This window comes from Strix aluco, chromosome 14, assembly GCF_031877795.1.
Source record: "Strix aluco isolate bStrAlu1 chromosome 14, bStrAlu1.hap1, whole genome shotgun sequence".
In the NCBI taxonomy this organism is placed as follows: domain Eukaryota; kingdom Metazoa; phylum Chordata; class Aves; order Strigiformes; family Strigidae; genus Strix; species Strix aluco.
Genome location: NC_133944.1, coordinates 5,304,398 through 5,327,766, shown reverse-complemented (window position 1 = coordinate 5,327,766; position 23,369 = coordinate 5,304,398). Strand labels below are relative to the sequence as shown.

The 23,369-nt window shown below is 43.6% G+C and overlaps 3 protein-coding genes across 4 annotated transcripts; all 3 read left to right on the top strand.

The window, feature by feature from the left end:
- Window positions 1–1,344: 1,344 nt before the first annotated feature.
- On the top strand, window positions 1,345–8,837 carry LOC141929975 (arylamine N-acetyltransferase, pineal gland isozyme NAT-3). Of its 2 annotated transcripts, none has more exons than XM_074840173.1 (3): window positions 1,345–1,785; window positions 4,695–4,870; window positions 6,790–8,837. In XM_074840173.1, exon 3 carries the CDS (start codon window positions 6,791–6,793, stop codon window positions 7,661–7,663), a length of 873 nt encoding a protein of 290 aa, XP_074696274.1. In that variant the 5' UTR covers window positions 1,345–1,785; window positions 4,695–4,870; window position 6,790; the 3' UTR covers window positions 7,664–8,837. The 2 variants fall into 2 exon arrangements, with proteins under 2 accessions (XP_074696274.1, XP_074696273.1); XM_074840172.1 differs by having other exon boundaries at window positions 4,678–4,870.
- Window positions 8,838–8,915: 78 nt separating this feature from the next.
- LOC141929974 (arylamine N-acetyltransferase, liver isozyme-like) lies at window positions 8,916–14,544 on the top strand. The gene is made up of 2 exons (XM_074840170.1): window positions 8,916–10,601; window positions 13,471–14,544. Exon 2 carries the CDS (start codon window positions 13,476–13,478, stop codon window positions 14,361–14,363), a length of 888 nt encoding a protein of 295 aa, XP_074696271.1. The 5' UTR covers window positions 8,916–10,601; window positions 13,471–13,475; the 3' UTR covers window positions 14,364–14,544.
- A 42-nt stretch (window positions 14,545–14,586) lies between these two features.
- On the top strand, window positions 14,587–21,060 carry LOC141929976 (arylamine N-acetyltransferase, pineal gland isozyme NAT-10). The gene is made up of 2 exons (XM_074840174.1): window positions 14,587–16,274; window positions 18,681–21,060. Exon 2 carries the CDS (start codon window positions 18,686–18,688, stop codon window positions 19,556–19,558), a length of 873 nt encoding a protein of 290 aa, XP_074696275.1. The 5' UTR covers window positions 14,587–16,274; window positions 18,681–18,685; the 3' UTR covers window positions 19,559–21,060.
- The last annotated feature ends 2,309 nt before the right edge of the window (window positions 21,061–23,369 follow it).

Sequence of the window (23,369 nt, the reverse complement as noted above, 5' to 3'; positions counted from 1 at the left end):
AATATCTTGCAACGATATTGTTTTGCATGTGGCACACAGGTTTGAATACCCAGCCATTTATGTGCCTGATAGAGACTGTTGACTTGTGAATCCTCTTTGTGCAGGCAGGTCATACCTAAGTGAGTGGAACTGCATGTGCCCAGGTCACAGGCTATTTTATCTGTTTGTTTAGCAAGTGTACAGAATTTTTGCACATGGTCAGGTAATTAATTTTAACAGGATGTCTTATGTTGACTTCTGGACTAGACCAGCACAACATCTTTATTTTCAAACAAGGCCTTTCTGTCCCCACACAGGAAGATGCATTGCCCTGCAATTACCAAGCAGCTATGGTGAAAATGTGGTGAAATTAAAGAGAGTTATAAACTGGTCTTTAGCAATGGAGTATTTCCCCATAGACCATCTGCTTTGTTTGTGGGCTCTGCCATGGGTGCCTATTCTGCCCGGCTGCACCTCTGTAACGGCGTTTCAGCCCCAAATTTTTCCAAATCTTCCCATTTGGAAATTGTCCAGAGTAGGCTTTTGACAGCTCTCATTAGAAAGCGTGAAATGAAACTGTCTCAGGGTCCAGCCAGCAGTGCCGATGCCCCGTTACATATTACTCTGTCATACTTCCCTTCGGCAGCGACAGCGTGACATGACGGCAGTTATTAACTGGTTAATCATGGGAGCATTTATTTGCACAAAAAGACAGGAAAACGGAATGTTTCCAATTTCTAGATAGGACATTGAAATGAAGAGAGAAAGACTAACATCCTGGGTCTCCAGAGGTGCTCTGGGTATATTACATACTGATTTGGGGAGCGCTGGAATATTTTTGTGGCAGTGTGCGCAAGGATCAGATGCAGAGGGGAGGGAGTCGTGTACTTCTTGCAAAGTTGCAAAAGTAAAATCTCAGGCACAAGCAAATGCTGGGTGTCCAAGCTCCCTGGGAGGCTGCCGAGGCAATCCCTACCTCCCCGATGATTTTGGGAGGGAGCCAAAGCCCTGTGCCCCGCTCTGCCAAGTGTTGCAGGAAGCAGTGGCGCTGCATGCTGATGTGGTGGTTTGAACTTTTAGGAAGGGGAAAAAACACCCACCGTTTGCTGACATTCATGGTGGGAACGAATCATGCAGCCACCTCCTGCTCACCAGGAGGGTGCCCTGACCAGGGGCAGCCCCACGGCTGCTGGGGGGTGGCTGCAGACAGAGGTACCCTGGGCTGGGGAGGGAGCTGTTGACTCTGCCCCTGGGCCCTGGGGAGAAGATTTGCTTTCTGATCCTGTTCCTGCCACACTGAATTTCTTGTTTGAAACCACTTCCATGTGACCCTGCTGGTGCTGTCTTACCTCCGGTCTGGTAAGGAGCGTTTTGAGCAGCGCTTGTGGGAGCTGAGGAGGGGGAAAATTAAACACGGAAGAAAGGAGTGGAAATTGCAGCCGTGTCTGCAGCTCTGCATTGCTCCAAACACTCAGCGTGGAAGGGGCTGGGATCTGCCAACCCTTTGCATGAGCTGCCTTCCCTGCCTGGGACTGGGACCCCCACTCCTTGCCCGCCCATACAAGCTGACCTCCTGGTGCTGCCTTATAGGCACATCCAAGTGCTGCATGAGAAAACTGTGTCCGAGTGTGGCAGAGTGAGTTTTGGTTTATTTTGCTTCTGGGATCATGACCTGCATACTCCAGACCCCAGAGAAGACTGCTGCTAACTGCTGATCAGCTTTTCTTGAAGCAGACCCTTCAGAAGGAAAAACCAGAGGAGTTTGGGGGTCGTGGACGTACCAGTTGGAAAAGTATGTGGGCCCAGGTAGGACAGCATTTCTCATGAAGGAGCTAGTGGGGAGGGGGAAAATAGGCCAAAGAGCTGCTGTGAAAGCCTGAGTTACCCAAAATGTTTGATAAAGAGTTCACTGGCCGCAGCAGCCCCAGGTAAGGTGGACAATCAGGTACAGAAAGCTCAGATACCGAGAAAAAGCCAAGCAACGTCCAGCACAGCTACTCCCTTCTGTCATCCCATGGGCAGAAGTTGGTGCCATAGTTGCAGGCTCATCCTTCGGCTGCTGGGGTTGACACCACAAAAACTGTACATGATGGAATCTGCAGATACAAATAGAGAAAGATATGTAGCCACAGCTATCTGATATCTATAATCACGCAAGAAAGGCAATGAATATAAATCATGAGGGAGTTCTGCCATTAGGAATTGTATTTATAGGCCAAGAATATTATTTACCAGTCTTGTATTAGGGCAGACTACATCTATTAATTCCCTTTGGAAGTGAAAGTCTAGACCCAGCCACTCGGCTCAGGGTGTGCAGTGTTTCCTTTCTCAGCGACTCAGAGCTGAGCAAGATGGGAAAATCTGACCTTGTGTAAGAGTTTATGATTTTACACTAATTCCATTTAAAACACCTTGACTGTCTTATTACTTTAACAGTCTCCTCCCTAAAAAACCCAGATATTTAAGTAGAATACCAAATAGTCTGTATATTAAGCAACCATATAATATAATATAATATAATATAATATAATATAATATAATATAATATAATATAATATAATATAATATAATATAAATATAATATAATATAATATAAATATACCTTGCTTTGTTATGCAGCCCATCACAGAGTTCATTATACAGGGGAGCTGCTTAACAGTGAGCAGACACTTGACAGTTACCCCAAATAGGGCACCCTGTACTTTTATTTCCCCAGGCAAATATTGCAGCATATAATTGCACTGCAAGTGCAATTACAGTGGGGGTCTTCCAGGAAAAGCTCAACCAGCTTCAGTGCTTGCCAAGGCTGGGAAACTGTGTTACAGTGTTCAGGTGGACAGCAATATCCTTTCCAAGGACATTCCCGTTTACACCTTCACCCCGCAGTCATGCTTCCTGCAACCCAGCCCGCCCAAGCTGGACTTTGCCTTTGCTGCTTTTGGCGATGGGTGCAGGCACCTCATGGCTGCATTACCCAGCAGCCGTGATTGCAATTTATTGTCCCACCAAGCCTGAAAATAGCCCCAATGATCTGGCACAGAGCTGAAATGCAAACAGAGTCCAGCAAGGCTCCTGGGTCAGGATCAGCCTTTTCTTACTTTTATTGTTCATTGAGTGAGCTTTGTCCTCTGATGGCCTTGGGCACGCCTGGGGAGAATGAGAGCTCGTGGTTTTAATGGCTTGAGGAGCAAAATGTGCAGGATAGGGAGAAAAAGGAAGTGATGCAGGAATGGCAGCATAAGCTAGTGAGTTGGGATGAACATTGGAAAGACATAGGAAGAAAATGCTCAAGATCAGAGCCACATTATAGGGAGAGGAGTTGAGAAAAGCTGAGTATCAAAGTACCAGGAGAAATGGGGTTGACTCCTACTTGTGTGAAAACACTTGTGTCTTAATGGGACCCCAGAGTTAGCTGGAACAGATCCCCAACCACTGCACACGCTTGCCTGAGGGAGCACAGCAAGTGTTCAATTCTGGCACCGTCTGTGGTCCCAAAATGGGCAAGGATCTGCTCACACATTGCACAGCAACGGGCCCACAGGCTTCTTTTCGTTACGGTTCCCACCAGGACTGTGGGTCTGCCTGCTCGGCTATTGGCTTCTCTTTGTCAAAATGAGCAGCTCTTAGCCTGTGGGAAGAGAAGGGATTATTCCACGTACGGCAAGATCCACCCAGGAATACCAACTTGCTCTTTGTACCAAGCTGGATCTGCCCAGGGGAGCCTGACGAGGGCAGGTAATCCATTCCCTTCAGGGCCTCTTGGATTGGGCATTTGTTCTCACTTGTGGAGTCAAACACCAGCCACTGATGGGATGATAAAGAGCCACATTCTGATACGAGAGTGGAGCTGTGTAATGCGTTACCACAGACATCTCTGTTTGCTCTTATTTATTATCTCTGCTAATTATTCCAATAAATCAGTTAGCTTGAAACTTGCCGTTGGTGCTAAACGTGAAGGACTGGACCTACTCTTGGGGAACTAACAGGAAAGAATCCAGCTGTATATACAGCTTGTATAAGACTTAGCTTGGCAAAATGCAAGAAAATTTGTAGATACAAAAGCAGTATGAAACACTGGGGAAGGATGGAGCACCCTATGTGTTAGCACTCCATAGTCATCACTTTGCCAAGAGCTTCTTCACCACCGCCACATCCTCAGGTGCTACTTGTGGGCAAAGAAGACACACTGCTGTCCCAGTGCTTTCTTACATTCTATGAAATGTACTGCAATAAAAAATTGCACATAAAGGACAGAGAGCAAATTAAGCGAAGGCAATGCCAAAGTTCTTGCGTGTGCTGACTGGGGCAAGGGGATTGCAGGTGCAATTTACTGTGCCAGGGCGTTGCTACTTCTCAGAAACAGTGCAAAAATCTTCTCAGATTGAATGCATGCAAGATTTCTTCCCCATGTTTCCAAACAAATAGTAACCTAACACCTGGGAAAAAAATAGATATATTACCCGAGTGCGTTCAGCTAGCTACCAAAGCAAAAAAATACCCTTTTCTTCACAGCCCAATCTAGCTTCTGCAGAAAGCATGAAATGAGTGAAAATGCAAAGCAGCCTCTGCTCTAATAACAACCAGGTTTTGCATGCATGTCGAGCCAGTGCTTTTGGTTTTGCTTGCTCACTACAGCTCTTGTGCTCCACCCTTCGGGTTTTTTTTTTTTAGTTTGTTTTTTTTTTTTTTTTTCATCAGCTTTTGCAATCTAACAGAGGCGGGCAAAAGCAAGTTGAGGGAAAAGGCAGTCCCCTGAAGAGGAGCTGGAGAAAAATCCTCAAGCCCCATCTGTGCTCACTAAAGGACAGCCAGCCACACCACTTGCTTTAGCCTAAAACCTTCCCCCCACCCAGACACGGGAGAATCACTGGTGGTTGAACTGATTTTCCAGGTAAGCCTTTTTTTTAAACCCTGAATCTCAGTAGCTAAGTGCTCTCTAACCAGGAAGTTAAATGTTTGAAGACAAAACCTGGCAGAAAATGGTGTAACAGCAGATTGGGGAATGCACAGCTGCTTGTTACAATAGATACGTTGGTTTATTTACTCACTTATCAGCCTCAAGCAGATCGGGCATTTGTGCCCCCTCACTGATTTCAGAAACCACGGTTGAAAGGGCCTTATAAACACCCTCAAGAGATGGACAGACAGACAGAAAAACCCCACAACATTTTGCCTTTAAGTAAATGTTACTATACGTGTTTTGCCTGTGAAAGTGAAAGAAGGGGAGAAAGAAAGGGAAGAACAGCTCATTGCTGGTGATGCTGGTTAAAAGTTCACAGGGCAAGAACTAAGTTTCTGCCAAGTTTTCAAGAATCAGTAGAGTTGTAGTTCTGGGGTTTTGGGGTAAAGCTTGGGAATGCACCCAAAGCTGAACAACATTTTTCCCCTGAATAATCATCCGATGATGCTCTTCACCCAATGGTGCATCATTCAGGCCTGCTTGCTGGATATCAAAGACGTGGCAGTGGCCATGATGCAATAGTTACAGATTTCTGTAATGCTTCTATCCTAAAGGTTGGGAAACGTGTGTAGCCAAACTGGGGCACCCTCTGCTTCTGCCAGGACATTGTGCCAAATGGAAATTTTTCATTTTCATTGCTTTGTTTATATACTGAAAGTATCTTTCCAAAATTGCCATGGAATTTGGGGTGTGCCATTTCTCACCAGATTCAGAATTTAATCCTGTTGGAACAGTTGGACTTTTTCTTATGATTTTACCTTAAGAATTGTATACAGGAACTTGAGAACATTTTGGGACCTCTCGCGTCAGTAATCTGAACAACATTGCTCCATACTCAGAGATGCCTGAAATTTAGCAGTGCCTGGGGAGGAGTAACAAAAGCACTTGGCTACATCAAAATCCCTTTCTTGTTTCCTTAGGAGGGCTGGGAGGGCTCCAGCTGCTTTCCACCCCCGTGCTCGTGAAACAGCCTCCCACTGAGCTCTTCTGCCGTGCTGGGGAGGGCGATGCCTGGTCCTTTACCCATGGGCAGCCACCCGCCACTGGGGAGGCTATGAGTTGAAGGAGCAAGTGCCTCCCAAAAAATGATGTCAGAAAATGTGAGGCCCCTTGAAACTTGCAGTTTTGGCCCAAATATTGGTGTCGTCCTGCTGCTGATGTGGGACTGTGATTAGCAGAGCTGGGAAGCTAGGTGTGCTGCAGGGAGGTGGCTCACACCAGATGCAGCAAAACCCCTCCCTTTTCTGCCCCCAAAATACCCTTCTGCACTCCAGGACGTCTGCTACTGCCAGCATGGAGAGCAGGAGCAGGTGAGACCAGCTCGTGCCAGGCTGCCTAAACAATGAAGGAAATACCATGGCAGGGCAGATTTATTTCAGATTTGGTTGCAGAGGAGGCTCTGGATTGCTCTGCAAGAGTGGGAGCATTTGTTTCCTGCTTCTGCTTTGCTGAGTCAAACCACGAGTAAAGCAGTTCAGATCTGGAGAGTCTCGGTTCCTATAATTTCTAGCAGGGAAACAGTGCTGCTACTGTGTTTTGTTCCTTCCTACGGAGATTTGTAGCTTTGCTGGGCAGGAGCTCTCTACTGAAATGTGCTTAGCACAGCTGGAGCCTCTCCTCACAGCTGTAAAAGAAACAATTAAAAATAACATTTGTGCTCATCAGCAGTGTCCCATTGGCTTCCCTTGGTGCTAATACTCACACTCAGCTGCCTTTGATGGGGCCATTAGTCAAATCCCCCTCCTCTGCTGGCCAGGCTGCCCATACTGATGAGGGCCCCATTATAACGGAAAATCCTTCCGTCACTTCTGACACAACCTATTTTTTTTTTTCCACCCTCTCTGAGGCAGCATGGACATCAAGGAATATTTCACCAGAATTTCTTACCAGGGCTCCTACGATAAGCCGGATCTGGCTACCTTGACGGATGTATTCCAGCACCACATCCGAGCAGTCCCTTTTGAAAACCTCAGCATCCACTGTGGGGAAAGCATTGAGCTGGACCTAGAAGCGACTTACAACAAGATAGTGAGGAAGAAACGTGGGGGCTGGTGCATGGAAAACAACCACCTTTTATCGTGGGTCCTGAAAACCCTCGGTTACGATGTCACCCTTCTGGGATCAAAAGTTTATGTCCCAGAGTACAATGCGTATGCAGATGAAATCGATCATCTGCTGCTAAAAGTGGTGCTTGATGGCAAATCCTACATTGTGGACGGTGGGTTTGGAATAGCTTACCAGATGTGGCAGCCAATGGAGCTGATTTCAGGGAGAGACCAGCTGCAGACTCCTGGGGTCTTTCGCTTCCTGGAGGAGAGCGGGGTCTGGTACCTCGAGAAGGTGAAAAGGAAGCAGTGGGTTCCCAACCAAAGTGTCTCCACTTTCCATAACGTGGAGAAAGAAGTTTGCCGTCAGGTTTATCTCTTTACCCTTCAGCCACGAGACATCGAAGAGTTCAGAGCCAGCAACACCCACCTGCAGACAGCGCCAGACTCGCTGTTTGTGACAAAGTCTATCTGCAGCCTGCAGACTGCTGATGGCATCCGGGCTCTGGTGGGCTGGAAACTCACTGAGATAAAGTACAATTATAAGGATAATATGGATCTGGTGGAAATCAGAATCCTTGCAGACGAAGAAATGGAGAAAACACTGAGAGAGAAATTCAATATAACACTAGACAAGAAATTTGTACCCATCAATACAAGCAGGTTGTCTCTGTTTTAACTCACTGCCTGAATTATAATTCAATCCAATTCTATTGCATGCAATCCTTCCTGTATTTCTGACAAGCATCTAAAGGTTAAGCTTTCTCTTTCCATTTACACCTGTGTAAGTCAGAACATATTAGCATGAATCTGGAAAAGAAATTGATTTTCACAAATGCTCCTGCATCTCTTCTTGGTTTGGGTACAAATACTTTCTTCCTAGCTCAATCAAATCACTCCCCTTCTGTTTGTGCTTAGCTGGAAGCACACTCTGCCCATTCCCTACTCCTTTCATCTCTTAAAAGCTTTTCCTAATACATCCAGAGTAGCAGGGCAGAGCAGTGGAGCTGTATGTCTCTTCCTTTATTACTTTGCGCTGCCAGCTGGGGAAAATCATACCCACCTCTTAAATGAATACCATAGTATTTCTGGAATTTAATAGCCAGAAAAACAAAGACATCCATTGCTGAGTTTGCTACAGTAAGCCAAAAGCCTGTCCTATTCGCTCTTGTATTCACAACACCCTCTCAGGCAGCAGTCGGGCCACCCCATGCCTAGGCTGCACTGTGCAAATACTTACGGACTGGCTATTTACAGCCTAAAACTGATGATGAGACATATTAGCGGACAATTGTCTTCTTTCAGACTTCGTACAACTCCTGTTCTCTCAGTGACATAGCCAAACACCAGTATTTCTTTGAATTGAAAGCATCTCCCATTGAATTGAATGGGAAGCATCTCCCTGCATTTTGTTTGCTCCCACCCAGCAGCAGACTGCTGGGAATACACGCTCCTCTCCTAAGAGTGCTACTCTTCTCCAAGTGTTACTGCACATTAATTATCATGGCTGAACTCAAACACATGCGCAGAATTGTTTTTTTGAAACATATCTGTCCTACTGAGGATGTGTTTGCAGTGATACTAATTATATTGATATAAGGAGAAACGATGCGTCTTAATCAGATACCTAAAGGCTAAGATTTTTAGCATGGGAAATTACTCAAATATAATCACTTTGCCCTCTGAGATGATGCTTGATGTTCCTTTATGTACAAATCATGGAAGCATTACAACTATGCACTTAGAATTAAGTAAATTATAGAAGTGAAATAAAGAACTCAAGAATTGTGAAGTAGAAGTATGTACTCCCAAACATGTATTCCCAAAGTAAAAAATTTCATTAACCACTGCAATTGTCCTGATTTTTTAAAAAGTACAGTAACTCACTGACCCTTTGTTATGCAAAGTGTGCAGCTTTCCCTAACTAGCAGGTTATAGTTAATAAAAGCTGCTGCTATTCTGCACAATGTATTTCGTAGAGACACAGAGAGTTCCCCAAATCCCGTCTTCCCAGAGTCAAACACTCTATATGTGCTTGGCTGCATGTGTGCAATAGTCCCTTACAGCGCATGAGGCTCCCCCATGCTATAGGGAAATGAAATGTCGATTGCAGAAGACAAAGGGGCTTCTTATAGCGTGGACCAGCAGCTTGCAACAGAGATGGTCAGAAGAAGCTGTCCCAGGACCTGGCTTGTGTGCAAGCTGTATCTTTCTTTGGTCCCCATGTTAGTGGAAGAGCTAAACGAGCTAAACTCGGTGGGTTTATCCTCACAGCAGCCTGGCAGCTGGGGCAGAGCACTGGGACAGAGGTAAAAGCCCGGCCGGGTCTTGCAGAGGTGTGGGGCAGGAGAAGGTCCATGCAGAGCCAAGCAGCTCCATCGTTTGTGGGAAGAGACATGGGAAACACCTAGAATGGGCTGTGCCTGTTCCTCTCCCCGTGCCTGGGTATTTCTTGTGCTTTGGGCTGTTTTATAGGCTCAGGGGAAGAAGTAGGGCATTATGCCCATTGCCGCAGAGATTCAGCATGTGAAGGGCCCACAATAACAGAAAAACCACTTTCCTTTCAGCTGATTCATCTTCTCGAGCGTGCGCCCCATCCCCTGCTCTGGCTGCTGCCCGCTTTGTGGCACAGCTCAGCGCTTCTGGCCCTCCTGCTCAGCACACCCACAGAAGCAGATTTTATTGCTGAGCAATCGAGGGAAGCTCTCTGTTGGAAAGGGAAAAAAAAAGAGGCTCTTCATTGCAGATTGCACTGGTTTGTTTTTCCCTTATCGCTAACTTTGGAGCCAAATCCTTAAAGGCATAGCAGGCTCAGGGAGCGCAGCGCTCTCCGGGAGCAGCATCCTCACTGCCGAAGGACAGGGCTTCTCTTTGAACCCAAGGGGATTTACACAGCTACATGACTTGGCCAGTCTGACCTTGTTGCTTTCAGGGTCTGGTATCAGCCATGAAGGATAGCTCAGCGCAGTGTGATTAATTCAGTGATTGCCATCCCCACCAGCAAATTAATGAGTTCTTGGCTTGGATTACTATCTCTCTAACATAAGCAGCTTCCTACAGGGATCCAGGCCATTTGAGTGTCCACAACGGAAAATCTGTATCAAAATTTGCACTATGGCTTTGCTGCTTCAGCATGGGTGCAGCCATCAAGGTGCGCCAGAGACTGAAGCACCTGAGTGACCTGCGGGGTTGAGGACGGGGTTATAACCGCTTACAAAAGTTGCTTGCAATACCCATACTGTGTTTCTCCTTTGCATTCCTGGAGGGCTTCAGTTCTCAATCAGTAACGTGGGAGGTTACAATCTACTCAATATTGTAACCAATTTGAGGACTGGATCATTTTCAGGCTCTCTGTACAGCACCTAACACCATGAGTTGTGTGACAGGGCGTTCTGCACATACGTCAATAGAAAAAAAACCAATAAACCCATCAGAATATAGAATATTATAACAGCAGAAACTCTCTCCCCTCTTTTCTTGTTCTGCTGGAGGATAACTCTGTCCCTGCCAGGCAGTAAAGGCAGCCTGGACCTTTAAGAGCAGCAGTTCCCTCCACAACTCTTCCTGGGAACTTTGGAGCCATCTGGGGTGGAAAGCCTGAGCTCGCTGTCTGGGAGGTAAGTGCCTGATCTTTAACTTCATCCTGCAGCTGCGGGTCAGCCTGTTTGGAAAAGCCCACCCTGGTGGGTCTGCATACCCTGTGCTTAGCACTGTAGGCGTATTAGCCAAGTATCAATTACAGCAACCCCAGGGCCGACAGCACGGGTTGCATTGCAAGGACATTGTCCAAGTACAAAGATCAGGTGCCCGAGACTTAAACTATCCCCTTATGCTGTGCCACAGTGCATGAAAAAACTGACTCAGTGTAGCTTAAAATCAAAAGAATGGTATAGGCACGTGCAAGAGGATCCAACGGGGGAAGCCTCTCATGAATTTTAGCAGAGAACTGTTCCTAATATCCAGCCTAATTATGGAAGGACACAGTGATCCCCAGGGACGCTTGCAGACAGGCAGAACTAACGTCTGAATCTCGCTAACCACCAAGCTGTACAAATGCTGAACAAAGCTCGGCTGCTGCAGGAGCAAAAGTAAACAAGGCTGAGATCCGGACTGAGGCCTAAGGTATTTGGCAACCCACTTTTGGAATGCAAACTGTGCCCTGGGTGAGGGCTTGCTTGCTGCTGCAGCCCCATCACTAGTGCGGTGGGAACAGTTGTGCCAAGTAGAAAAGCTGCCTCCGAGAAGGCAAGGGAGTAACCGCTGGTTTACCTGAATGCTCCCTAATGCCAATGAGTTTGTAGTGCAGCTTTATTATCCTTAAACCTCTGTAAGTATTCATTGGGATCAGAGCCCATTTTGTCAGCCCCCACGGGGCTGTCTCTGCTATACAGACTTTAAATTGATGAGGCCAGAGAAGAGGCAGCTGGGGAAACTGAGGCACAGCCTGCACATTTCCCAAAATACTTTTCCCAAAGCCTCATTGCCAGCGCCCCGTGGAGGCTCTCCATGGGGAGGTTGCTCGTGCCTGGAAGAGGGGAGGGAGCTGGTTAGACTCTCTCGCTGGGGTGATGGGGACACCCAGACCCAGGAGACAGGTTATACAGAGGGCATCAGGTCTTCTGCTGCTGGCCCAGAGCAGGGCCTGATCGGTTTTTGCTTGAAAGCAAATTTCAAGCATATCAGACCCACCAGGCTCATGGAGTCACTTGGGTCCCTCCTGGTCATAGAGATTCAGCTTGAGACCATCATAAAGAAAAGACGTTTCTGTCTGGCTGTGCAAAATGGCTAAAAGTGGGAACAGAAAGAAGAACGAGGCAGAGAACCACAGGATGAGCTTGCAAGTGTACACGTGCACTGTCTGTTGGGGAGGGAATGGCTTTCTACAACCAGCGTTTCCAAGGAGATCCTGCCAGAGATGAGTGCCCTTGTCCTAAAAAAGGGATGGAAAAAACCCATAAAACGCAGTATCAAAAGACCCATTACTGTTTTTCATGTAGCTTCTTTGGGTCCTTTTGAAGTGAAAATGTGTATTTCGTATTCCCTTACTGGGATAGTCCTCTCTTTTTTTACATTTTCCTGTGCTTGTGCATCAGCCAGTCTGAATCCTGGTACCAGTGCAGATCAGGAGCAATACAACCGAGTCAAGTGAGTTTTGCTGCTGGCATCAAAATTGGGGTCCAAGTCTAGAGATCAGGTCACCTGTTTTGCTCACCTGCTGGGGCGGGGGGATTTCCACCTATATATTTGAGGTGGGATCTTCAAAAGCTCCCAGCACTCGCTCAAGTGCTGGCATGGACATTGGGTCACGCTGCTGGTCACTGCTAGGGGAGAACTTGGACCAAAGCAGAGAATAGTCGCTGGAAGGTAATCTCTCCCATCTCATCTACATCAACTGATTTTTGGAAAATCCTCCCAGGGAACGTGCAACCAATTTCAAGGAGAAAGAAATCCTCAGACCTTTTGGAAATTAATACAGTCCTTAGCAGACTGTGAATCATTCTGGAAAACAAATACCCTTGCATGGAAAAAAGCCAAGTTAAATCTCAATAAAAGGCAAGAGAAATCCTTACAGATACCAGATGAGTCAGTGGATTAGAAGTGTTATAGGGAACCTTTTGCATCTTGACCATGCAGCCAGTACCGATGATGGTCTCGTTCTGCTAAGGAAAGGAAAAGGGATTGGAGATATGAAGACACAAAATATATCCAATAATTTGACCTGAAACTAAGGCCTTTGGTTTGTAAATGATGGTAAAAGGAACCCAAAGCCACAGAATATGTCTTGAATGTATTCTTAGTAATTATCAATTCCCCTGGCCCTTGGGTTATAGAAAAACTAAGTGTTCCTTCCTTTCAACAGCCAGGGTCAAAGCTCTGTCTAAACTCCACAGGGAAACTGAAGAGGTTAAGAACACAACAACCTACTTCACATGGACGGCTAAATGTCTAAAATGGTGACACACGGAGATGTTCATCCCAGTTAGCTGAAGCCACGAATGTAAAATCCTTCCAGTTAAATTACCTGTGGGATAAATAAAGAATTGCTTATCTGATATGGTAAAAGAGGCAGTAAGAAATTGCTTTGAATTCTATGCCGGTATGGTCTAGCAGCATTTCTGCAAACCTGTTGTTTGTCAGTTCTATTAATTTTTTGTCACGTAGCACCTTACATGGGGCCAGAGATTCTGTTGTGCCACCTGCCGTGCCTTCCCATAGGAAAAACATTCACCTGGGTTGAAGGCAACATCTGAGCCAGAGAAAGCATTATTGTCACCTGCTCCTATCCTCATCTCTTTTTTAAGAAATACAGATGACACAGGCAGGCCTCGCCTGCATTCATCTCCTATCAAGGGCACAGATTTCTTTCAAATCCTCAATAAAACGGCCTAGGTTCCATTTGCAGGCTGGTTAACCTGTGCTACAGAAATAGGAGTGAACCCCTTGACAGCTGCACAACAGTAACTGGCTATTTTTCTGCTCACACAGGCAAAATGAACATTCAAGAGTATTTCGCAAGAATTTCTTACAACAAGTCCCATAAGGATGCAGACTTGCAAACCTTAACAGACATTTTCCAGCATCACATCCAGGCAATTCCTTTTGAAAACCTCAGCATGCATTGTGGGGAGCCCGTCAAACTGGATTTACAGTCTACTTACAATAAGATTGTGAGGAAGAATCGTGGTGGATGGTGCCTGGAAAGCAACCACCTTTTATTTTGGGCCTTGCAAGAATTAGGCTATGACACCTGTATTCTTGGAGGAAATAGTTATGAACCAGCAGAGAGGGCGTACACTGCTGAGATGAATCATATCCTACTGAAGGTGGTGATCAAGGGAGATTCCTACATAGTAGATGCCGGTTTTGGCGGTGCCTACCAGTCGTGGCAGCCACTGATGTTGATTTCTGGGAAGGATCAACCCCAGACCCCCGGCATCTTCCGCTTCATGGAAGACAATGGCACCTGGTTCTTTGAGAAAGTCAAAAGGAAGCATTATATTCCCGAGCAAAGTGTCCCTTTCACTGATACTCCAGAACTGGGGAATATCAGAAAAATATATACATTCACTCTCGAGCCACGGCATATAGATGACTTCCAGGAGCTAAACACGTACCTACAAGTGTCTCCAGATAACATACTTCGGAAGAAGTCCATCTGCAGCCTCCAGACCACTGAAGGGCTTTACGCCTTAGTTGGATGGACCTTCACTGAGATGAAGTATAACTACATGGACGACATGGATGTGGTGCAGATCACAACTCTTACAGATGAAGAGGTTGAGAAGACACTGAAAGACAAATTCAATATAGTGTTGGAGAACAAACTCGTACCAGTAAACGTTCGTGGCTTGCCACCTAATTTAGTAGATACGATCTAATTCTAATGCTGTGCTAGATGGATCTTTAAATGTCCACTATAAAAATTAACATTAATAATAGTAATCTGAATCTGAAATTGAGCTAATCAGATGAACACAAAGCTTGGTAAATTCAAGTACATTGCTGATTAACTGCATATACCAACTGCATTTTTTTTCTTAAGCTTTTCCTCTTTTGGAAACAGAGACATCTTACTACCTCTAGTTTGCTCATGTGGAAATTGCTTTTTTGACTCCATAACTCTCTGGATCTTATTTTATTTCAGATATATATTGTGGCAGAGGAGACCAAAACGATACAGAAGGAGAAGCTGAGTTACCATTTTACACAAAAGACCTCTAACCTTTTTTGGCATTATTTCCAATTTTCTTCTCAGCAGAGTTTTACAAATGATTCACTTCCGTTAACAGTCTGAAAGAGAAAGTTGAGCTGAATTTGGCTTTCAAAGACTTCGTAAAGAAAAGAAAGGTTAAGACTTTTTCAAAACAAGCCACTATTAGGTGCTGATTAGCTTATGATGAAATAACTTGAAAGACTTGAGTCCTAGTCTCAATCCTTACCAGAAATTGACTTAAAGTGAGCTATTTATGCAAGGGCACCTAAAAAAACCCAAAAGCTCTCTAATTTTGAGCATCCAGTTTTTTCCGAGTCTGATTTTTCTGAAATTGTTTCTGACGATTGAAATCAAAACAGATCTGAAATCAAAACAAAATCTGTAGAAACTGAGATGATTCAACAGTTCTTAAAAATCAGGGTTTTGGTATCAAAAATGGAAATGGATATTTAGATCAGCCTTTGCAAACTGTAATCTAAACTTTTATGGCCTAACCTTCCTGCGATGTCAAGCAGGCATGACAGTATTGTAGATAAAACTCTTCATATTTATTACAAACAATATTCTGCACAAAATCTACCTAAATAAGTAATACTGCAGATGCAAAAGGAAACACTGGGAAGTTAGGACACACCACTGGTGTGATTTTACAGCATCTTATGTGTAACATAAAAGCCTTTTAACTTTCTGATACCTGTGGCCGGTACTATACAGCAGGTGTCATGAAAGCGCGTGACAGAAATGCATTAGTCCTCAGCCAGGAAAAAGACTTTGATGCTCGTGTTAGTCAATCACACAGACTCACAGGGCACTTGATGTGCCAAAAACTCAGGTGCTTTCCCAGATGTGCCCTTTGCCTTCCCGAAAGGGATGTCCATCTTTCCACCTCCATCAAATGAAGAGAAGACATGCTTGACAGGGAGAGAATTAAATAACAGCACTGCAACACTTTGAAGATGCAGAAGGCCAAGTTTTAAAGAGGAAATGCTTTACTTCATGCAGATACATATTTGTCATTTGGAGCATGGCAGCTCCAAAATAACTACTTGTTGCAGTTGAAGCTTTGAACTGATGGAAAAAGTTCCTTTGTGATCAAAGAAGGGTCATTTTCTGCATCCACAGAGCATGGGAACATGCAACCTGAAATAACTTGGCAATTCAGTGCACCCACAGGGAAGCAGATGACTATCCTCCACCTCAAAGTGCTGGCTTGCAAAATAACAATAATTTAATTTTAAAGAGTTTTGGAGCCATTTGGAACTGTCTACTGTAACTATTTTACATGGAAAACAAGTTCAGTCTGGTCTTAACTAAGGGAAAACATAAACATCTACTAATAGAGAAGAAACAAAGTTTAATTTGCCCATGGATCAGTGAATTCTAAAAATGTGCATTCATTTTGGGTGGACTCTGTCCTTTCTCAGCATTTAAGATTCATGAGTGAGGGCCAGTGGAGCTTAGAGAGGAAGACAACCCTCACAATTTGTATCCACTCCTGGCTTTACTGACTGCTGCTCCAGTAATAAACAACACAGAAACTGAATACATCGATAAGTAAATAAGGCTATCTTAAGAGGTAAGTTTATTTTCTTCAAAAAAACTCCAAAGAAACAAAACCCTTTTGTTTCTTTATGATGGTAAAGGTCATGGGCAATAACATAAGCAATATTCTCTTTAGGAAAAATGTTATAAAGATGTGTGGATATAGAGCTAAAATATTGCCTAAACATGGGCTTTTAAAGAGGGCAAAACAGTGATAATGCAATTTGAATTCTTCTATCTTTTACTCTTAGTAGGAGATTCACTTGAGTATAAGAGAAATTCTTTTGTTTAGATACAATAGGAGATATAAATTAAGAACTACAACCTCTTGTTGGAAGTTATTATTTTAGATTTTGAACTTCATTTAAAAATATTGCAAATGCGAAGGAAGCAAAAGAGCAGTCTAATAATCAATAGATTCTGCTTTAATGGAATAAAGTTACAGTCCTTTAAACACAACTTAAAAAAAAGAAATTACAAACTGTGGGTTTTGTACTCCAGAAAGTCCACGTGCTGACGTATTAGGACAAAGGTAGACAGATAACGTATTTTAAAAGTGGAATTGCTGATAGTGTATAGTCCTGGTAAGGAATATTTTTGTATGAGCATCTTCATTTGCACATTTAGAGATAGTTCTTTAAGGTTTTTCTGCTGATGTTTTTCTCTGCATAAATCATAGTCACATTTGTGGGACTACCTTTTCAGTATGTAGCTTTTCCTCTGATCTGCTCACAATTCAAGAGAATGGTAGCTTTCATCTCCTACAGTCAAGATTTAACACTGATCAATCATATTATGGAACTGCAGAGAGAAATTAAAAATAATATAAACTTGAGAACGAGCTTTACGCTTGTGTAATCTATTTAGCATTCACAATTTCAGTGGGTAGGATCGGATAGACTTGGATTCCACACATCAGAAGAAAAAAGTGCCGTAAGTCTTATGTTCTACTTAACAAACATTATATTGAGACTATGCTCCAACAATACACTTAAATATCACTGGAAGCTAAATTCCTTTCTGTAGAAGATAACACGTGGTTTTTGATGGGGCTCTCCATTCACTTTAGACAGCTGCTTCTATACCGTGCATATGCACATCATGAATCTGTCACTGAAAATCATCTTGAGAAATTCTAGTCTGCAGTAAACACTCAACAGTTCACCACTAAATTTATCTGAATACAACAGTCTTCCTGAATCGCTAATATTAAGTGTCTAAACCTCAGCCTACTGTATGCACAAAAGATTTCCAAGTAGCTTTGTGGGCTGTCAAGAAGCTAAATATTTGCAGTAACTCTAGACTGCTGAAACGCTTAGTGCGTTCTTTGCAAAGGTTCAAGCCTTCAAAACATTTTGTGCCCAGCTCCATACCCAAGTAGACTATCTATAGTGCATTTCACAAACAGTATCTATCAGATACCTGCAGAGCATCCAGCTCATAATGGTGGCCAGCAGACTGTGATGGGCCACTGAGAAAGCCAGGTGACTGTGCAGCTTTCCACAGTATTAGAAGGCAGAAAATAAGTTGAGTAGTTCCTCATCCAGCAGTCTTGTTCATGAGGAGTCCTACCAAGGCAGGCTAGGGGGTGGGCACTGCTGGAGACAGGACAGACCAGGGATGCACTATATGAGGCTTCAGTAATTCTCAGTTATGTCTCCTCTGAAAGGAATAAAGTGAGTTTTGAGAAAGGCCAGGACTAGAGAGATGTACTCTGTCTTTTAGGTCACTCACCTCCATTCAGATTCATTACTCCAACACCCAAATGAGTTTGTGCAACACTCAGAGCAGACAAGAGCGTCAGTGGTCTGTAACTCTTGCAAAAGTCAGAGGTTTTTTTCAGTTACAGTTATCTGAATAAAATTTGACACTTTACAAAATGCACAGGGAGTATCATTTTCACTTTTTTTAAGTGGCGAAAGAGTGCCATATACCAAATGAGCAGTTCATTTACTGTCACGTAGATCAGTGGCAGACTCACGAAAAGAACACGTGAATCCTGGCTCAAATTATCCTCCCTCCAACTGGCAGACAACACTGCTTCCCCCACTGACACGCCTTTCACTGAACAGTGGATTTAGACTGGTTTTCATGAACCCTCCTGAACAATCCCTAGCGTGATCTTACGTTTCTTCATAACCCCACTGTTACGATGCAAATATAGCAAATCCCCGTTTCACCGCCACTGCATATCAAGCTGAAATTGCATCAGCTGTTTGCCATAGGGATGACTCTAAGACAAAAAGCAAACCCTCATGTGCACTGCTCTTCTTTGCTTGCGGAAACATTTGATATGAATACTTGCTACCTTTAAAAACTGCTCTGATGAGGTTCAGTAGATTAAAGCATCTTTGCTGGCAGCAGCCTGGGCGGTTTTTCACAGCATCATAAATCATTGATGTAAAGAAACAAAACAAAAATGCAATTCCTTCCTTTACAGGTGACATGAACCTTGAAGAGTATTTTGCTAGAACTGGCTATAAAGGTTCCCTTGAAAAACAAGATTTAGAAACCTTAACCGATATATTCCAGCACCACATCCGTGCTGTTCCTTTCGAAAACCTTAGCATCCATTGTGGGGAGAAAATTACTTTGGAGTTGGAGCATGTTTATAACAAAATCGTGCGGAGGAAGAGGGGTGGCTGGTGCATGGAAAACAACCAGCTGTTGGGCTGGGTCCTGAAACGCCTGGGGTACGACGCCAGCTTTCTGGGAGCATATGTGTTCAATCCACATCAAAATGCGTACGCCACCATCATGACCCATCTCGTTGTAAAGGTAGTTATTGATGGCAAAGCCTATATTGTTGACGGAGGCTTTGGTGTATCCTATCAGATGTGGCAACCGATGGAGCTTGTGTCGGGGAAAGACCAGCCCCAGGCTCCCGGCGTCTTTCGCTTCACAGAAAAAAATGCCATCTGGTACCTTGAGAAAATGAGACGGAAACAATATATCCCCAATCAAAATTTCTCTAATTCTGATCTTCTGGAGAAAAAAGAGTGTCGGAAAGTTTATATGTTCAGCCTTGAGCCACGGACAGTGGAAGATTTCAGTTTCCAGTGCACGTACCTTCAGACATCTCCAGATTCCCTCTTTACAAAGAAGTCCATCTGCACCCTCCAGACCACTGATGGCTTTCGAGCGCTAATTGGGTGGACACTGACTGAGACCACATACAACTACAAGGAAAATATGGATCTGGTGGAATTCGTAACTCTTGAAGATGAAGAGGTGGAAAAAACACTCAAAGAGAAATTTAACATAACCCTAGAGAGAAAACTTGTCCCAATTAATGTCAAAGGATTTTATACAATCTAGATGACCAGGAGAACCTACAATAATGCTGTGTATGTACATACACTGTCTGTGCAATCACTACTCTAAGATTATGGGATTCTTTTGCAGGTGACTGAATGAAAAATACATTAATACCAGATTAAAGTGAATTTCACTCTGAGAAAAATTAGGAATTTAAGACTCTTCTGCCAGGTAGATAGAATTATTTGCTGTGAGATGACTGCAGTTCAATTTTTGGCACAAATATAGGATCTGATTTGAATTTGGTTATAAACTTGGGTAATAAATATGTCTGGGGAATTTTGGAGTGCCTATAGCACATGGATTATTAATTGTGATATGCTGTCAACACATTTTCTATGGTTATTATAGGGAGAAAAGTAATCTGTGAGCATTTAGACAATGAAGTACACATTTAAAACTTCATTTTTCACAAGGTCTAACCACTTGCAGCTCATCTCATTTCTCTACCTTTAATATAAGTAAAACAATGTCATCTTTGAAAGGCGCATTAGGAGGCATAATTCTTTGACCGTCATCCTTAGACAAAACATGGTACAAAATGAAAATTATCATCATGTGCATCCCTTTTGTCATGGCTGCAGTAAACTGCCCTAAGTAAGTTTTGATATGTGCATATTTTCTGGTGATGCAAATTGTATATATTGCAGCATTACTGTGGTTGATGGGCTCTAAGGAGATACCTACAAGCTTTGCTGCTGATTAAGTAATCATCCTATAAAGGGGAATGGTGCTTAAACATCACAACTAGCTGCAGTGCTAGGGTCTGAGTAATAGGTCCTGAAACAAAGTTGACCTCTAGATGAACCTCACAACTAAACATTATCCATTATTAGTATCTGTTAATTAGTAAAATCTGTATTACCATTAGCATTAATTATTAGTATCTGATCATTAATGAAATATGTATGCTCACTAGTTAAAGATATAGCTTAGAATATAATCAGTAGTGAGGATGAAATGCTGTGAGAATGTATTCAACATTCCTCGTTCAGCCTTGTTCAAGGCTGAGAACCCAAGTGTTTGGCCTTGTTAGAAACTCCCTTGGTTTTCCGCCCCCGAGCCCTGGCCAGGCTTTGGGTGGAATCCAACATGAGGATGAAACCAGATGTTTCCGCTCAAAACAAAGGTGCAAGTTATTCTAGCTTGCTGATTTTTGCTATATAAGGCTGGACTTGCTTGCTGCAACTTTGGATGCCTCACCTGCGGATGGACGCATCACGTAGGACTTCCCACTTGCAGGGAAAGGCTCTCCAAATCCTCGCTGCAACCGGGCTCCCCAGCGACTGTGGATCTGGATGTTGGTAATGTATGCAAGTGGTGATGGATCTTTCTTAATCACTATTCTCCCTGTCGTGTAGTAATGATTAGGGGCATTGCCTTGCTTAACTGTGTGTAGTAATAAGTAAGTGTACTATTCTGTATTTTTCTTACTGCTTATTTTCTGTAGTACTTAGTTATAGCCATTAATTATTAACAGTAAAATCAGCCTACTCTTTTCACTCTGGTCTCTGAGTTTAATTGACATCCTCGATCCGCAAAACATTGGCTTCGATTTACTTCTATCCCAAAAGGGGTGGAAATTTTATATTTTTAGCATTGCAAGTTATTTGTATAACAAAGGTAGAACAATGAAGCTCACTCACTATACCCTTAATTTTGCCCTCTTTGTGTCTAGCAAATATGGGAGTCCATACAGCTATCCTGAATGACTACCACTTAGCGCAGGAGCTTTACTGTCACAAGTGAGGGAGTTCATCTCTATCAAAGTGAAAAAAATCAAGGAGCCAACCAAATCTAAAGGAATCCCTTTCTTTAGAGTTGTTTCACAAATCACATTTCCCCATTTAAAATTTTTTTTCCAAAAAGCCCAAACAACGAAACCACTGAGAAAGGGGAAGCATTCTCAAATGCATCAAAAAAATAGCAGTAACGCTGAAAAACACTCTTTCTCCCCAATCTGTGATTATCCTGAGTGTTGGTCAAATATTGATTCCTCCTAGTGATAGTGTATCTTTTTGCTCAAAGATATCATCCGATCATAAATCTCACAAATTCTGTAAGCGTATACCTGAAAATAAAGGAAAACAAAAACATAAAAAGTTGCTGTAAATACAGCCTCCCCCCCAACTGCATGACTCCTGCACACACCATTTGCGACGTAAATGAGGTCTGTTCAATCATGCTGTCACTCTGCTGGCCAACCTTCACCACCACAAACTTTTTGAACCAAAAAGGCCAATACTGAACAAATTTGACAGCAGTGTTGAAGATGGTAAGTTCCTACCAGTTGCTGGAAAAAGAGCTTGTAGACTGAGGAAGACGACGATCACCAAAGAGGCCCAGTAGTCACCTCCTCTGCTGGCCTCAGCAGCCAGCAGCTCTGGGCTGGCCACGGTGCACGCTGGCTCTTCCCTGCTGACCGGCCGTGGTGGCAGCTGATGGCCTGGGTACACGCGTACTTGCACAAGGACAAGGAACCAAGGGCCAAGCTGGAGGCAATATGAGACACTGAAAATCTTACTGAGGTGGGAACACAGTTTTTTCTATAATAATAGAACTAAGGACTTTGTTCTCTAATTTGTGTTCGTATTATTCTCTCATACTAAGGTCCCATTAAGGGTTTTTACCCCTTTCTAAATGATTGATCAAACTTAGGTGTTCCCTGAGACCCCAAGGAACATTATGAGCTTCAAAACACTCACCACCTCTATTCCAGCTGACAGAAATTCCCATCTGCATTCACCCAGGTCACCAAACCATATTTCTCTATGCAATGAACAAGTTTTCCGGTGCTGCCGCCTGTTGTCTTGAGGCCAGCCATTAACAGACTGGTTATTTTGCCTCCATACTTCTCTAGAGATGTTCCTGCTGTTGCTCTCAGCTAATTGTTGAGGTTATGGTGTGCAACGGTTTCTTGCAGAATTCTTCTTGGGCAGAAGTCTACAGACTCATATTGGCATTTTTAACGGTGCCTGCAATAATGGGACTCAACCCGGATACCCCCTGCTACTATTCAGTTCTTATTAAAAATCGATGGGTCTGCCAATGACTGAAGCTTCAACCCTCCCCCTGACTCCATCTGTTGATAACCACTCTTTAAGTGGGATTTTTCCTCTCTATGTGACAATTATAACCAGGTCCTCACTGTGCAACATCGCACACGTACAGCTGAGGAACAGTTTCACAGTTTAACTAAAGCTCCCCAAAAGCTGATGAAGGCAGGTTACCGAGTTGTGAATGCCAGACCCAAAATGTCTCAGAGGTTTGAGATGAAAATGGTATAAAACCAAACAAACCCAGAGGCCTCATGCTGGGGTTCCATTAGCAAGGTAATATTGTATAAGGCAGATACTCTCCCAGACTCAAAAGAAATAACCAAGACCTTAGAGCATCAGCTCTCAGAGAAACTTGCATTCACATGCAGATGGGAAACATGAGGTGTCTGACATCCTTCACCACCACTATGCTTTATTAGCACTCTCTGAGAAAGGTTTAATGAGAGCCTATACTACTGTGCAGTTTTAGTTGTTGACTGCTGTTGAAATGAAGCAGAACACAACACTTATACCCCCCCACCCAGGACTTGTCTAATTCCAAATACAATTTAAAAGTATGGTATTCCAATTAACAGAAAGACGAGACAATTTCTTTTTAAGTCTGAATGCTGGATTAAGTCCCAGAATCCCAGCCCAGCTGCCCAATACACACACACACAATGCCCAATGGCAACGACAGCCATCTATGATTGTGGAGTTGTATAATCAAGTGTCTTATTAGAAAACAAGACACATAACAGAAGAAACACAGT

Coding starts and splice junctions, on each gene's coding strand:
- LOC141929976 (XM_074840174.1), top strand. CDS start 18,686: ATGAACCTTGAAGAGTATTTTGCTAGAACTGGCTATAAAGGTTCCCTT.
- LOC141929974 (XM_074840170.1), top strand. CDS start 13,476: ATGAACATTCAAGAGTATTTCGCAAGAATTTCTTACAACAAGTCCCAT.
- LOC141929975 (XM_074840173.1), top strand. CDS start 6,791: ATGGACATCAAGGAATATTTCACCAGAATTTCTTACCAGGGCTCCTAC.